Here is a 15,401-nt window from a genome sequence, read left to right as displayed (position 1 = left end):
TGACATATTGTGCAGATGTGGACACATGTACAGTATACAGTACATTCACACCCCCTTTACTTTATTCAGTTGTTACGTTTCAGTCTGATGGTACAGCCTTTCAAATTCTTTATCTTCAGTTATTCTACTCTAGATACCCCATAATGATGACGTGAAAACAAAATGTAAGACATGTTTGTAAATTTCTGAACAATCAAAAACTGAAATATCACATTGACATAAGTATTCAGACCCTTTACTCAGTACTAGGGCTGGACATTTACACCCGCCAACTAGCCAAACGCAGGTGAATTTCGGCCATGGTGGGTAGCAGCGTGACTCTAGCCACAATGGCGGGTTGAATTTATCAGTGTCACAACTGATGCTTCACTCTGACCATGCTTGTCTGTTAGCCCTTATGATTTAGGCTTACAGAGAGACCATTCGGCACATAAAGGTTAAAATTTCCCTCCAAAATAACTGAAAAGGCTGGTCTCTTCATCCATTCGTGCATTTTTTCACAGTGCCAAGGGCTTTGATGCTGCATGACACACATAAACACAACACTCACACACATATACTGACACACGCTCACACTGACGTGTTGGTAATGTAGACTGAAGGCTTCTATCTGTTCAGGGAAAATGTTTCAGAATGTTGGAGGATAAACTCAGACCTGAACTTTCTCCTTCTGCTTTAAAGCTTCTCTCTTTCCATGGAGGATCAGCGCATCAGCGCTGTTTGTGTGTGTGCTCCAGCTGTGAGTCTCTGTCGCTTGTGCGAGCCAGGATGTGTAGTGTGTCTGAACACTGTTTGATTAATACTCCATCTATATTCTTTGTTTGTTGAGGGTGATCTAAGTAGTAAAACTTCCGCAAATATGAGCATAATTTAAACCTTATTAAAACCTTTCATATGTTTGTATTTTGATTTGTCATATATCGATAATTAACGTATATAAAAGATGAGAGAAACTCCGAAACTTTAAATCAGTTCACTGAGGCAGTGAGAAACAGAGACAGAAGGACAAAAGTCTATAACTCGAGCTCAGTCAGGATGGACGGGGACCGTCGGTGGATGGCCATTTTCAGGTCTCTCTGGAGACGTTCAATGGGGTTCAGCTCAGGGCTCTGGCTGGGCAACTCCAGCACATTCACAGAGTCGTCCTTAAGCCTCTCCTGTGTTGTCTTGGCTGTGCGCTTAGGGTCACTGTCGTGTTGAAAGGTGAACCATTGACCCAGCCTGAGGTCCTAAACAGGTTTTCATCAAGCAGTGTTACTCAACCCTGCTCAACCAAAGAGCCAAATTGTTGAAAAATACTTTTGCCAGAGCTCCAATCTAAGTGGTGAAAAGTGACAATAAAGGTTAAAGTGGCAACAAAAATAAATTAAGGTTGGCTTAAATGGTTAAAAGCCGCAAAAAGTGCCAAAAATGGGTGAAAAGGGGCCAAATAGGTTAAAAATGGGTGAAAGGGGGAAAAAATGAAGAGAAAGAGTGGCAACAAAGGACAGAAGGAGGCAAAATGGGGGAGAAGTGACAAGAAAATGAGTTACAGGTGGAGAAAATGGTTTAAAGGAGCAAAAACAGCAAAAATTGAGTGAAAAGTGACTAAAACGAGCAAAAAGCAGCACAAAAGTGGCAAAAATGGGAAAATGGTGGTATTTAATGGCAAAAGGCAGCAACAATGGATTAGAAGTTCGCAACAAAAAGAAAAAAGGTGCAAAAAAATTGTGAATAATGGCGATGGAAAATAAACAGATGAAGTAATAAAGGTTGACAATTAAAGCCTACTGTGTAAGTCTGGAAAACAAACTGATAAATGTGACTTGCAAGAGATAATTTAAGGTAAAAATTTATCTTTTTTAAGGTCTTCTGGGGGAATTATATTTCAAATAATATTTCAAAATTGACATAAAAGGGCCACAAATCTTCACAAAAGAGCCACATGTGGCTCCCGAGCCACGCGTTGAGTAACACTGTCATTGAGAATATCTAAATCCCTCCAGTCTTCCAGTCCCTGCTTCTGAAAAACACCCCCACAGCATGATGCTGCCACAACAATCACTCACTGTTGGGATGGTACTGGGCAGGTAATAAACGGTGTCTGGTTTCCTCCTGACATAACTTTAGAACTGAGGCCCAATAGTTCAGTCCTGGTTTCATCAGACTAGCGAATCTTGTTTCTCACAGTCTGAGTCTTCAGGTACTTTTTGCAAACTCCAAGCAGGCTTTCATGTGTTTTGCATTGAGGAGAGGCTTCCATCTAGCCACTCTGCCATAAAGCCCAGGTCAGTGGAGGGCTGCTGTGATGGTCGTCCTGGAACTTTGTCCCATCTCCTCACAGGATCTCTGGAGCTTAGCAGTGGCCACTGGGCTCTTGGTCACCTCTCTTACTAAGGCCTCTCTCCCTTGATTGCTCAACTTGGTTGGAACATCTCGGCAGAGATCCAGAGAAATGGGAGGAACCTGAGCTACATTTCCAGTGTTGTTGCAAAGGTCTGAACACTTATTTCAATGTGATATTTTAGTTTTTGTTTTTCATAAATTTGCATAAAACTCTCAAATTCAGTTTTCACTTTGTCATGATAGAGAAGCAAGGATTGTATCCTTCTCTGCTCCAGACTGAGTTGCTCCAACCAGAATCAAATCTAGAATGAGTAAATGAGTGATGGCCAGATTAGACAAGGGTCTTGTTCACATGTTACTTAACAGCCAGCAGAACTAGTGTAGAGACAGACATTCAAACTGGGAAAACATAAAGGACTAACACATCAACCCAGCACAGAGCCAGAGCCTCAGAGCTGAGCCAATAACACCACAGACAGCTGACCAGATCCGCTTCAGAGATAACCTTAAATCTCTGTCACACATTTTAAGGAACAGGAACTTACAATCTGTGTTCCCATTTTCTCTCTGTCTATTCCAAAGGTCAGAACTGAACAGGAGAAAATGTGTTTTAAAGCTGCTGCTCTGTTTACTTGGAGCTTAAAGAACAGTTATCACCAGATGATCTTAAGGACATTTTGATGGTTGTTTATGATAGTGGTAGACTTTAACAATTATTTAGTTGAATTCATTTGTATTCATCTTACATTTTGAATTATGCTCTTTTGTGTGGCTGCTCATTGATCAGTACACTTTAACTGTGCTGCTGCCTGTTCACTTCAATTTAGTTTTAATCCATTTATCCTGGGCAGGGTCACAGTGGCAGCAGGCTGAGCAAGTCAACCCAGACATCCCTGTCCTCAACGACACTTTCCAACTCCTTTAGGTGATCCCAGACCAGCCAGGATACATAATCCCTCCAGGGCATTCTGATTCTCCCCCCAGGTCTCAAACTGGATATGCCCTGAAGACTACCCCTGCACCCAGGAGGCATCCTGATCAGATGCCCGACCACCTCAGCTGGCTCTTTTTACTGTGAAGGAGCAGCAGATCTACTCCCAGTTGCCTCTGAATGTCTGAACTTCTTAACCTATCTCTAAGGCTGAGCCTAGACAGCCTCCATCCGCTTGTATCTGTGATTTCATTCTTTGGTCATTACCCAGGGTTCACGACCACAGGTGAAGGTTTGGAGGTAGATCGACCAGTATCTCAAAAGCTTAGCCTTTTGGCTTAGCTCCCTCTTCATGACAGTATGCCAGCACAACACCTGCAGTACTAACACTGCACCAATCCACCAGTCACGCCCTTTGACCCTCTCACATGAACAAGACCCCCAGATACTAGAACTCTTTCACCTGATCCAAAGACACTCCCCACCCAGAGGAAGAAATCCACCACTTTTCTGCAGCGAACCGGAGGTGCTGACCCTCCTTGGGGTGGTTTGCACTCAGATGAACCAATCCTAAGCCTGCTGGAGGTCCCCAGCGGAAGAAGCCAACTAAACCACATCACCTGTAAAAAAAGAGAGATGGAATTCTGAGGTCCTCAAACCGGAAACCCTTCGCCTGCCTGCTGTTCCTTGAGATGTTCTTCATGAAAATCACAAACAGAATCAAAGATGAGGGGAAGCCCTGGTGGAGGCCGACACTTAAAGGGAACATGTCCAACTTTGTGCTGAGAATGGCTCACCACAACAACCCTGGGGCATATTGTGAGCCTTTTCCAAGTCCACAAAACATATGCAGACTGGATGAGCAACTCCATGCTCCCTCAAAAGTCCTGCAAGGGTCAAGAGCTGGTCCACCACTGTCCCACAGTCAGGATGAAATCCACATTGTTCCTCGTGTATCTGAGATACAATAATTGGCTGGAGCCTACATTCCAGCACCCTAGAGTTAACTTTCCTAGGGAGGCTGAGAGGTGAAGGCTAGTACTCCCATAATCGGAGCACACTCTCTGGTCTCCCTTTTAAAAAATCTGAACCATCGACCCGGTCTGCCATTCTAATTTAATTTATTTAGAGTTTAATCACAGATCCACTCAAATGCAGGAATATTTGATAATAATTGCTCATGAAATAGTAATTTGTGAAATGGGTCCAACCAAAGGTTACCAGGAACTCGTAACAAGGGCCTGGACATAAGGTATAAAACCAGCCATTAAACCCCCGTACCTCTCATGGCCAATTTTGTCTTGAAAAATAGAGTTTTAATTCCACTAGTGCAGTAACTAGTGCAGTCATGAATTAACTGTGATTAACAATATTGTTTGAAAAGCTGAGTTTATTTTCACAGGTCACACCCAGGCAGGATTACTACCAGACCTGATGAATCCAGAAATCCCTTAACCCTCAGAGCTCACAGCTATTTTTCACCATCATGTCTTGTCTGGACTTTTCGTCTTAAAGAGCTTTTAAAACATCAACCCTGTGGTGCACAGTCAAGCTCGATACATCCTTTTTTTCAGGACAATCTGGGCTTTAAGAATATATCTACTACAGTAATATCACTTGATTTTTCAAACAGTTATAGGACCCTAAAGTCAAAAGAATAAAACAAATCAGAATATAAACTCTGAGATTTTTATTTCTAACACACAGAAAACATTAGTGACAAAACTTTTCTTTGCACAGACTTGTTCTCCCATCTCTAGGGGACAAAACAGGGAAAAAAAAAAAAAAAGCTTTTGGGACTAACGGTTTTCAAAATAACTACATATATACAAAGAAAAGTCTGTGCACATTTTTTGCAGTTAGATTCATTTGTGCCATTCCCAAAGCAGTAGAGACACAACTGGTTGACTACAGCTCCCACAATGCATTGCGGCAAACAACATGGCGATGCCCTGGGAAAAAGCCGAAGTTAACTAAAAAGTGATTCAAAATGGATAAAAAGACACTTATTATTGGGTCTAACAATGTGAATTCAATCTGTAAAGACCCCTAAAAGTCACCAAAGTTCCGGGCTCACTGGAACAGTATCCTTTAGGGCTACGGAGACATCGATGGTAGCAAACAAATGACAAGAAAGTCAGCTTTCAGAGGAAAAAAGAATAAGTGTCTATGACTTATGGTTTAAAAGTTATCAGTGTTTTTATAAACTTGTCACTTCTGGTTATTTACAATAACACTGTCCTCAGAGAACCAGGAAAGTCAGCCAAGATCTGGGCTCACTAGAAAATGTTCAGTAAAAGCTACCAATGCATGGAGAACATAATCAGAAAGGCACAATGGAGAGCTTTCAGTTAAAAAAAACAATTAAGTTTCTATGATCTTCGGTTCAAAGGTTACCAAGTCATTTATAAAGGGATGTTCCCTTCGGCATGGATTGAGCTCTAAGGGTTAAATAGAACCTGTCTGACAAAGTGAAGTAGGCTAAAAGATCTCAGAAAGCTTCGATCTCATCATGGCGCCATCTAAAGAAATTCAAGAACAGATGAGAAACAAAGGCCCTGTCCACATGGAGATGAAAACAATATATTGCCGTTTCGTTTTGAAAAAGTTTTCCGTAAAGACGGGATGATTTCAGGAAATATCCACCAAGCATGAAACCACTGGAAATGACTGAAAACGCTGTAGTGCATATGCCAAGCCCGTACGTGGCGCTGTGTTGCTGCCATGGAAATGCGCCAAAAGAGAAGAAAAAAACTGACACAAACTTTCTTCTAGTTCTCCTTCTGGTTGTTCTCCGTGTTGGACTTAAGAACATATGGTGTGTGTGTTTGCTGGTGGTGGTAAAGGAGCATCAGATTTTTCTGTAAAAGCCATAACAAGCTCAGTAGCTTCTGCAGGACGAACACAACGGTGTAGTCCGCTATTATTGTTTTGGCCGGACCCGCGCAGGCCCCTTAAAGGAGCTACGCTGTATGTGACGTAATTGTTTCAAGAAAGATGCGGGTAGCCATCCACACAGAGACGAAACAGTAGTCGTTTAGGAATTTGTGCACTCTGGGACTTTTCAAAAAGTATTGTTTACAGTCACCCAGAACGCCGTTTCCGTGTGGATGAAATGACGATATGAAAAAAAACTTTTGCGTATACACCTGAATTTGTCTCCGAATTCGCCAAAGTCACTGACTTCTATCAGTCTGGAAAAGGGCTACAAAGACATTTCTAAGGCTTAGTGAGAGCCATTATCCACAAATGAAGAAAACTTCGGCCAGTCTACCAAAATGACTCCAAGAGCACAACGACGACTCATCCAGGAGGTCCCAAAATAACCAAGAACAATGTCTAAAGACATGTAGGCCTCACTTGACTCAGTTACGTTCAGAGTTCATGATTTAACAATAAAAGAACCAGGCAAAAATGGCATCATGGGAGAGTTCTGAGGCCAAAACCAAGTTTTTTTTCAAAGGCTCTGCCCTTTCCCAAATGTTGCCTATGGAAGGTTTACCAGATGAATGTGTGAAACACATCCATCTGGTGTGTCCGGTTAGTCAAAGTCGGGACTTAAATCTGATTGGTATGTTGTGGAATGACCTGAACATGTCCTTCATGCTGAAAAACCCTCCAATGTGGCTGAATAAGAAGTATTCTGCAAAGAAGAGTGGGCCAAAATTCCTCCACAGAGATGTCTGAAAGCATTTTTTAAAAATCAGTGTTTTGAAAGAAAAAATGAAAAATCTAAAAGCTTGAAAGGCTTGAATTCTACATTCCCGTATCCACATCTGTCCCATCAAACACTGCTGTGTGGTGGTATTTAATTAGCTTTGTTTATCCGTGTTCATTCATCCGGACCCATCAGTAAACAAGCAGATTTTAGTTAATCATCACTGTATCAGGCCACAGCACCTGCTGATGCTGATCATCAGTGGATTAATGGTCATCAAAATGCATTTCACCACATAAACATGTGACTTAAAGCACACATGGAGAAATAGATGAACATACATTCTTTTCTGTCTATCATATAAAAGTCTCACTATGGACACAGGCACATAAACAGAACAAACATGCATACATAGACAGAGCTGTTGGAATGGACAGTTTCTGTCATCGCAGCACTTTCCCAAACAGGCTCTGATTAAACAGCAGCTTAGAGCGCTTTAATTTCATGGAAGAACAGACAGTGAGAGAGGGAGCGGCGGAGAGAGAGAGGCTACAGATGCACGGACAGAGGGGAAGGAAAAAAGAGAGAGAGAGAGGGCGGGGGACGGAGAGAACAGAGAGAATTGAAACACGCAGCAGCCACAGAGTTAGATTGAAAGGATGGATGGAAGATGAGAGAGAGACAGTAAAGAGGGAGATTACTGGAGCCGAGGAAGGCTGCAGTGATGGACGCGATGCGGGGGGAGAGAAGGAGGACGGGGAGGAGTGAGGGGGCACAGGAGGAAGCAGATAAGAAAGACAGAAAGTGAGAGGGAGATATAAAGGGAGAGATCTAAGGGCTTGTCCAGAATTTTAAAAACCTCGAACAGGGGGTGAGGAGAGGTTGAAAAAAGAAAAAACATGCTGCAGGCAGGTGGAGGGCTTCAATATTTTACTCACATAAAATATTTAAATCCTGGCTAAAATCTGTGAGGACTGGGTATTTGTGATTTGTCTTATGTTCCATCATGCAACATGCTTCCTCCTCTTAGCTCCGTCTCTGCACCTACACATAGGCTTTATCTGAAATCACTCTGCTCACTATAAAGAGCAATATAAGATTTAGGACTGCCTGTCAAAAAACTGCACTACATATATCCATCCAACATCTATCTCTCCAAACGTTCACATAAAGAAATGTACCTTGTGTAGTCATGATACTGAAGCTTCACCACATTTATTTAACATTGTACCTTCTCCACTCATTGGAATTAAAGTTGGTCAAACATTAGAATATTTAAAGGGGCTCTATGCAAGATTTAGAAAAATATCAGTGTAGTGACACCGCCGGCCATCAGGCGAACTACAACAACATTGTGTTGCTCGTCCATGACGGCGCGCTCCTTGCTCATGAACGAGCCTCTGGTTTATCAGCTGATACACACGCAGACCAAGGTGATTTACCAGCATCATGTATACAGAGGAGGTAAGTGAAGTAACACTTAAAAGTTCCACCAACTCAAAATGAAAATGAATAAAGTATATCTGAACCTCTAGTGCGGACACGGCACAAAATTAAATATTACATATGAGGCGACTAAAAAAGGACGATATTTTCACGACCATTTCTATGAATGAACAACTTCACTACTTAGTGCAGCATTGACCAATTTTATTGTCTTTTTACGTGTGTAATGTGTGATGTGTGTTGAATGGGACGCGTTTTAGAACAGAAGCAACAGGGCTAACGTTGATTAGCTCTGATAATGGGGCCTCGACCATGGATATCAGATAGCTGACATTATGTGTTGAAGATATTTTATGAACTAAGTATCAAAACATAAACTCGAGTCCAGTGCCAGGAAGCAAGAAAAAGATGCAATATTAACACACTAAATGAGCAACGTGACATTCTCGTTGTTTGGATAGCATCTTCGTAAGCAAGCTAACGTGATGTAGCATATGGTTTATACAACATAAAACACTACATTGTATTTCATGGTCCAGGGTGATGTTTTACCTTTTCAAAGGAAAGACGGCCATCTCTGGATCAGTGTGTATCTCGAGCACCGAGCGAGGCTCCCTTCATTTCTCAAATGCTTGACCGATATTTATCCTCCATTTCCCCCTGCGTCAGTCACATTCTCTTTTAGCTTGATGGGCTTCAGCAGATAAAACTATCTCAGTTTTTCTTGTTTTCATGGACTTTGTGTGGGTGTTTGGGCTGAGCTAGCCGGTCGTTTACTCATGGAAGCAGCCTTCTCCATTGCCATTTCTCTCGCTCTTCGCCATTCAACACGCCGTTGTCAGGTATAAACAGAGCAAGCGGGTGCGTGTATTACGTAGTACCCGATGTCACTTCCGTTGAGGTTTCACAGAAAATTCAGCCCAAAGTCTTCATAGAGAAATTACTCCACAGGCAAACAAGGAAGACAGAAAGAGCCTCATTCTTCACGTTGGGATAAAGTGCGCACCATTATATACTCAAAAGTGGGAAGTTTTAAAGCAAAAATCTTACATAGAGCCCCTTTAATGCAACTAAAAAAATATTTCCTGTGGTTTAATTCAAAAGTATAATTTCCATGTATGCTAGATTCATCATAACAAAGTGAAATGTTTCTAGACTTTATTTTTTTCAATCTTGTTGATTTAAAATACAGAAATGTAGACCTTCTGGAATATTCTGCTCATTTATGTACCCAGTACTTTTTGGAGCTTCTTTTGCACAAATTCCTTCATCTCTGCTTATGTTACGGAGGCGATCAGCCCGTGGTCCTGCTGGGGTGTTATGTAGCCCAGGTTGCTCTGATAGCAGCCTTCAGCTCGTCTGGATTGTTGAGTCTGGTGTCGCTCATCTTCCTCTTCACATTTCCCCAGAACTCCTCTATGGCACTGATCATCAACTGGTGGTGCGGGGGCCACATTAGGCCCCCCAAAAGTTTCCTGTCTGGCCCCCAAAAGATCATTAAATTCAGAAAAGGAGGAAAAGGAGCTGTTGTGGTTGTAAGAGTATCCTTTAGCTTTAAATGTCTGCAGCTGATAAATCCATCACACAAGCAATGTATATTGAAATAGCTTGAAAATGACATTTGATCTGTTTTACAGAAATTTACTGTTATATTTAGAAGATATTTAAAAATAGGGTGAAGGTTGGCAGAAGTGCTGCAAAAATGACCAGAGAGAGTGGCAAGAAGAGGTTAAAATGTGGCAAAAATTGGTTAGAGAGGGAAAAAGGGTCAAAAAGTATCATAAATTGGTTACAAATGACAAAAATAGTTCATGAAAGTAAATAAAAATGGGTTAATAGTAGGCAAAATAGAAGAAAAATGGCAAAAATGGATAAAAGAGTGGCACAAAGAGGATAAAACATGCAGAAGTGGTTTAAAGGGGTTAAAGAATGGCAAAACTTGGGTTAAGGAAGCAGAAAGGGGGAAAAAGTATCAAAAATGGGTTAAAGTGGCAAAAAATACAGCATAAATAGCCTGGCAAATTAGTGAAAAGGTGGTCAAGAGTGGCACACAGGGAATAACTGGCAGGAAAGTTTCAAAAGGGGGTTGAAGAGTGGCAAAAAATGGTTAACAGTTGCAACTATTGTTGAAAAAATGTAATGAAAAGAGGTTAAAGAGAGGCAAAAATGGATAAGAATGGCACAAAGAGGATAAAACATGCAGGGAAAGGGGTCTAAAGGGGTTAAAGAATGGCAGAAACTGGGTAAACGATAATAGCATGATCTTGTTTGAGAGCCGTTTCATACCATTTTTACGATTACCAATTTTATTTTTAAATAGAGTTTGTGTCTGTGTGTTGTTTGATTGCTTAGTAGGGATGATCTTTTATCCTCTACCACAGGCGCACTCGTATTTGATGGTGTAACATTAATTTTTTATTTCAGGACAATGAACAGATTCTATCTGACCCACAAGGTGTTTTGGGGAGACAGAACATTTTGAAAAATAATTACATGATATATCCATCACTTTTAAAACTTGAGCATCGTTGGAGTAAAATAGCTGTCCAAATGTCAATCACTCGTGATGATATTGATAAAACTGGCAGGTCAAATGAAGCCAGACTGGTACCTACATTAGGAGCTGTTTTGGAGCCGAAAGAGCCGTCTCTTTTTGCTGAGCCATGCCAAATGATCCGAATCACCAAAAAGAGCCATAATTCCCATCACTATTACCTTGACATGTCAATCCTGCATGCATTGTTGTCCTCGGGAGCATTGTACCCATTGAAACACAGATTTTTAAAGACAGATTTTTGTTTTTTTTTTCTCTTAACCTTAATATCAGTTGATTTGATTTTTTTTATTACATTTACTTTGTAGTAAAGATTAAATATATTTTAATTTGGGCATATTCCCCCACTGATTCTATAATTATACCTTAAACATGACCCCCTCCCCCCATAGTTGGTTTTATCCTAAAGTTGCTGCATGAGCTCACAGCAGTGACTGCATGGGCTTCGAGATGCTAACAGCAGGTACCAGAGTGTGGCTGGAGTTACACAGCAGACTTCAAGAAGGCATCAAGATTTGTTCTAAATGTTCAAATATTAAATAAATCAAGTTATGCATCGTTACACACCTGCTAAAGACATGTATTCCCCCTAACTTGGTTTATTCCTCTGCCTTGCTAGTTGACGCGTTTAAATGTACTTTCTGTTTAACACTTATAAAATGAGTTCAAAGCTGAGTGACTCCTAAGGACAGTCAGAAGACTAGCAGGTAATTTATCAACACTAAGAGGAAAATGGTAGCTATTAGATAGTTTCAGGTCAGGATCAGTGAAATATCTTCATCTGAAAAACGTTAAAAAGCACCAGGTATACAAGATGAACATCCAGGCAGTAGGTTATTTTCAGTCAGATAAATAAATGCACCTTAAATACTCCTTTGTCTTACTTTACAAAACTCTTTTTAAATGGCAGACAATCATCCATATATTTATCATAATGCAGCTGTAGAAGTAGAAATATCTCCTGCAATAACCCATGACACTGTCAACTCAGCTCTCACTCTGTGATTGAGTCATTTCAGATTAACTGCTCATTTACCCTTAGATAAATGTTAATATTATATTTTATTCCCATTGGTTTAATGCCAAAAGAAAATACAATTTAAAAAATGCAAAGTTAACTGATTCAAAACACGTAGGTGGCAACCAAGGCGGTCACCCTCTCTCTAAAGCAGCAGCAGAGAGCTTTGTTGAGCGCCGTGGGGCATTTCTATAAGTAGACAGCTCTCCATGTAGGGGACAAGGCGAAGGGAATCAGTCTGTGACTCCTGACACAGCCGTGCTCCCTGTTATACTTCTACGACAAACACATGCTCGCATTTAGCAGCTGAGTGGAAAAAAGGAGGGAGATTATTGGGGGATATCAGCCGAGGGGAAGTGACCACGGGGCCGAACTGTCTCAGCCAACACACCAGCGAGTGGGTGCACGGGTAGAGCCTGTAGCACATGAAATGAGTTAAGCTAGCAGCCTGGAGCGCTTTAAGCATGTGTGTTCTTGGTGGAGCATTTCTCCAGTTTCGTATAGATTTGCTCTAAAGCGTTTCAGTCAAAGGGCTTTTAGCATTCAGAGAAGACAATGTGGACTGTGCAATGACACTCACACAAACATGTAGATATACATAACAGGCTTTTAAAATGCAGCCTTTTATAATATATGTTAAAGTACGCTGAAATCCATTTCCTTTGAAGAGCTCAGTGTGGCCTTAAGGAGGAGTGCGCAGCAGCAAGCTATGGTACCAGAATAGTAATAATATATGAATATTTATACCACATTCTCCATCCTGAACTGCCTATAGATGGCACGGGACCTTTACTGCTGCTGCTGGGCTCACTTCTGTGTCGATGTGGAGAGGCGATGTGCACAGAATAAAGAAACAAAAGTCAGCGTGCACGCTTCATTTTTACCTTTACATTCTCACAGTTGACAGAATTAACGATGCAAAGACGTTTTAGGGAACGCAGAGATCAAACACTCCAGTAGCTTCCAGGATATCTAACTGCTGACTTTTTTGTAACTCTGAATCTTTTATATTTCTGATCTTTTACAAGTGTTTGGGGCCATTTTGGGGAATGGAAACAGTGTTTGAAAATGTTTCTGCATGCTAATTAAGAAGCTCAGAGGAGGAAATAAAGAAGAGATACAAAAACGTGAAAGTTTGAATCAGTTGTCACGTTTACGATCATGAAAGAGGAGAACTTCTCTCCTTTTCTCCTCTGCTCATGCTCACATGCTCTTTTCATCTCACCGCCTTTCTTTTCCTCCTTCCTTCGCCTCACTTTCTTTAATTTTCTTGCTGTTTATGTAGATTTTTCTTTCTAAACTCTGCACTCACACATCTCCTTTAACCAGTCACCTCTCATCCTCCTCCTCCTCTTTTCATCTTCTGTGTTCCTCGCATCTTTGCCCTCTTGTTTCCACCCCTCATCGGCTATTCCTTTACTTGTTTCTTTCCATTTCTCTCCTCGCTCTCTTCTTCAGTCTGCATCCGTCCTCTCCCCCTTCATCTTACATAAACCCTTTCCTCTGCCCTCTCCCCTCCCTCCTCCACTCTTGGACGGTCTGGGCTAGATAAAGTGGGAGAGAAACCTGTTTTGACTAGTGAGGGCTTCAGTATTTACAACCAAAGAGTGTGTGGAGCTGCTGATCAGTGGCAGCCTCACCCCAGGGAGGCAGCGCACAGTGTCAAAGTGAATTCATTGCCCTACACCTTCTTAATATTAAGACTGTTTAAAAGTGCTGCTTAGCATTCTGAGAGTTGGTTTCTCTGAGCTCCGAGTCAAATGTCCCCCCAGCACTGATTCACTGCAGATAGACAAACAGAAACACCCGAGTGCAGATAGAAATGATGCTCTGCTTTACTGTGCGTGTTAATGAGAGAAACCAGTGCAAATAGACCGTCCATATGACGTAGGCCCCGCCCCTTTTTTTGGTGAAAACTTTCTATTTTCTGTGCAAGTCTGACAACGTCATATTAAAACTAGCAAACATGAGTGGTGCGTACCGCCCTGAACTATAAAACTGACTGAAGTGAGGCAAATCAGTGGGACTCTAAAACTGAGAGGAACCTGATGACCTAAAACCCCTTAAATAAGTAGCAGGCACTTACATGTGTCAGATCAGCAGCATTGGTGCTAGCATCCTAGCTAACAGTTCCCTCATTTTGGAGCTGAAAAGTGTGTGAAGATATTATTGGTCTGATGGGAAAAAAATAATTAGTGCTACCTTTTACTAACCTTGCAAAGCTCCCATCTGAACCGTTTGGGCCCAGTTAGAAAGCGACAGGACCAATCAACGTCGAGGGGTGGTACTTTTGGGCTCGGCGGAGCTGTGATGAAAGCAAACAGCAACAGTGGTCGGTGCAATAATGGTGGAAGACATTAGCATGGATGCTGCTAAAGCGCCAGTTTTATCAGAACTTGACAACATTTCTTCGTTCTCTTTCTCTCCACTACAGACAGATATTATTTTACTGTAAAACTCCTCAGTAGCTACTCAATACTTAAAGTACTTCAATAGATACTTTTTTTAACTTTGACTTTAGTAGATTTATAGCAGTGTTTATTCGCCGACTAAAACTATGACTAAAAATGTTCATAAACAGCCTTTTTTCCATGACAAAAACTAGACAAACAAAAATAGAGCTGTGATGACTTAAACTGACAAAAAGTAAGTTGCCTCTCAGCTGTAAAAAGCAGGGACCCCAGGTTTGGCAGGATGTCGAGAACACACTACCATGATTTGGTACCAGATTTAGACAAGAAAATAAATCCTTTGCCTAAAAGTAAAGACTAAAATATGAGGACTTTTAATGGGCTAAAACTAGACTAAAACTAAAAAGGGTAGAAGTGACTGAAATGTGACTAAAACAAAAAGACGTGATTACAGGACTAAGACTGAAATTCAAAATAGCTGCCAAAATTAACACTGACCAGTAATTAGACCAGTAATTTTAGTTTTATTTAAGTAAATTTTAACCAGAGTTACTGTACTTTTATTTGAAAACAACATTAGTTGTGAACTTTTCCCCCTATGGTTGTAATTTATTCTCTTTTTTGGGGGGGATAAAGCATTGAGTAATAGAGGGTGAGCCTCAGGAGCCTGTGCACCGGCATCAACCGTCACTTTACTGACATAAATAACATGACGGACTCCAGGTTAAGACCAGTAATGTAAGACGGTCTTATCTTCTATATCTGATGTACGTCACGTTTCCAGGCTCACCTTAACTCTGAGAGGTGAGCGTCACTCACTTCCCTCCTGTTCTAACTGCTATAAACTATTGTCAGAAGATTCATAAAACACAAACTAAAGAAAAGAAGCCATTATTTCTCTGTAGAGCCAAAGGAAATGCTTCTGATAAACCGGCATGATAATATCTGATAAATATTGACGTGTCTGACAGAGAATCAGCACCTGCAGGGCGTGGACAGCTCTGTTTCTCGTCTGTGACCTCGTAGTGCTGAAGGAGGAATTATTCTGTTTATTCAAA

The 15,401-nt window shown here is 41.2% G+C and overlaps 1 protein-coding gene across 1 annotated transcript in view; it reads right to left on the bottom strand.

Annotated features, from left to right (window-relative positions):
- Nucleotides 1-1,013: 1,013 nt before the first annotated feature.
- The window catches only part of LOC121521878 (WD repeat-containing protein 49-like), a 101,379-nt gene continuing 86,991 nt past the window's right edge, over nucleotides 1,014-15,401 (bottom strand). Inside the window, exon 17 of the mRNA XM_041806065.1 lies at nucleotides 1,014-1,229. Within this exon, the coding sequence (XP_041661999.1) occupies nucleotides 1,014-1,229 (216 nt within the window). The remainder of the gene's footprint in view (nucleotides 1,230-15,401) is intronic.

This window comes from Cheilinus undulatus, linkage group 2 (assembly GCF_018320785.1).
Source record: "Cheilinus undulatus linkage group 2, ASM1832078v1, whole genome shotgun sequence".
Classification (NCBI taxonomy): Eukaryota; Metazoa; Chordata; class Actinopteri; order Labriformes; family Labridae; genus Cheilinus; species Cheilinus undulatus.
Note: the sequence above shows the minus strand (reverse complement) of the source record. Positions and strands in the feature narration are given on the sequence as shown.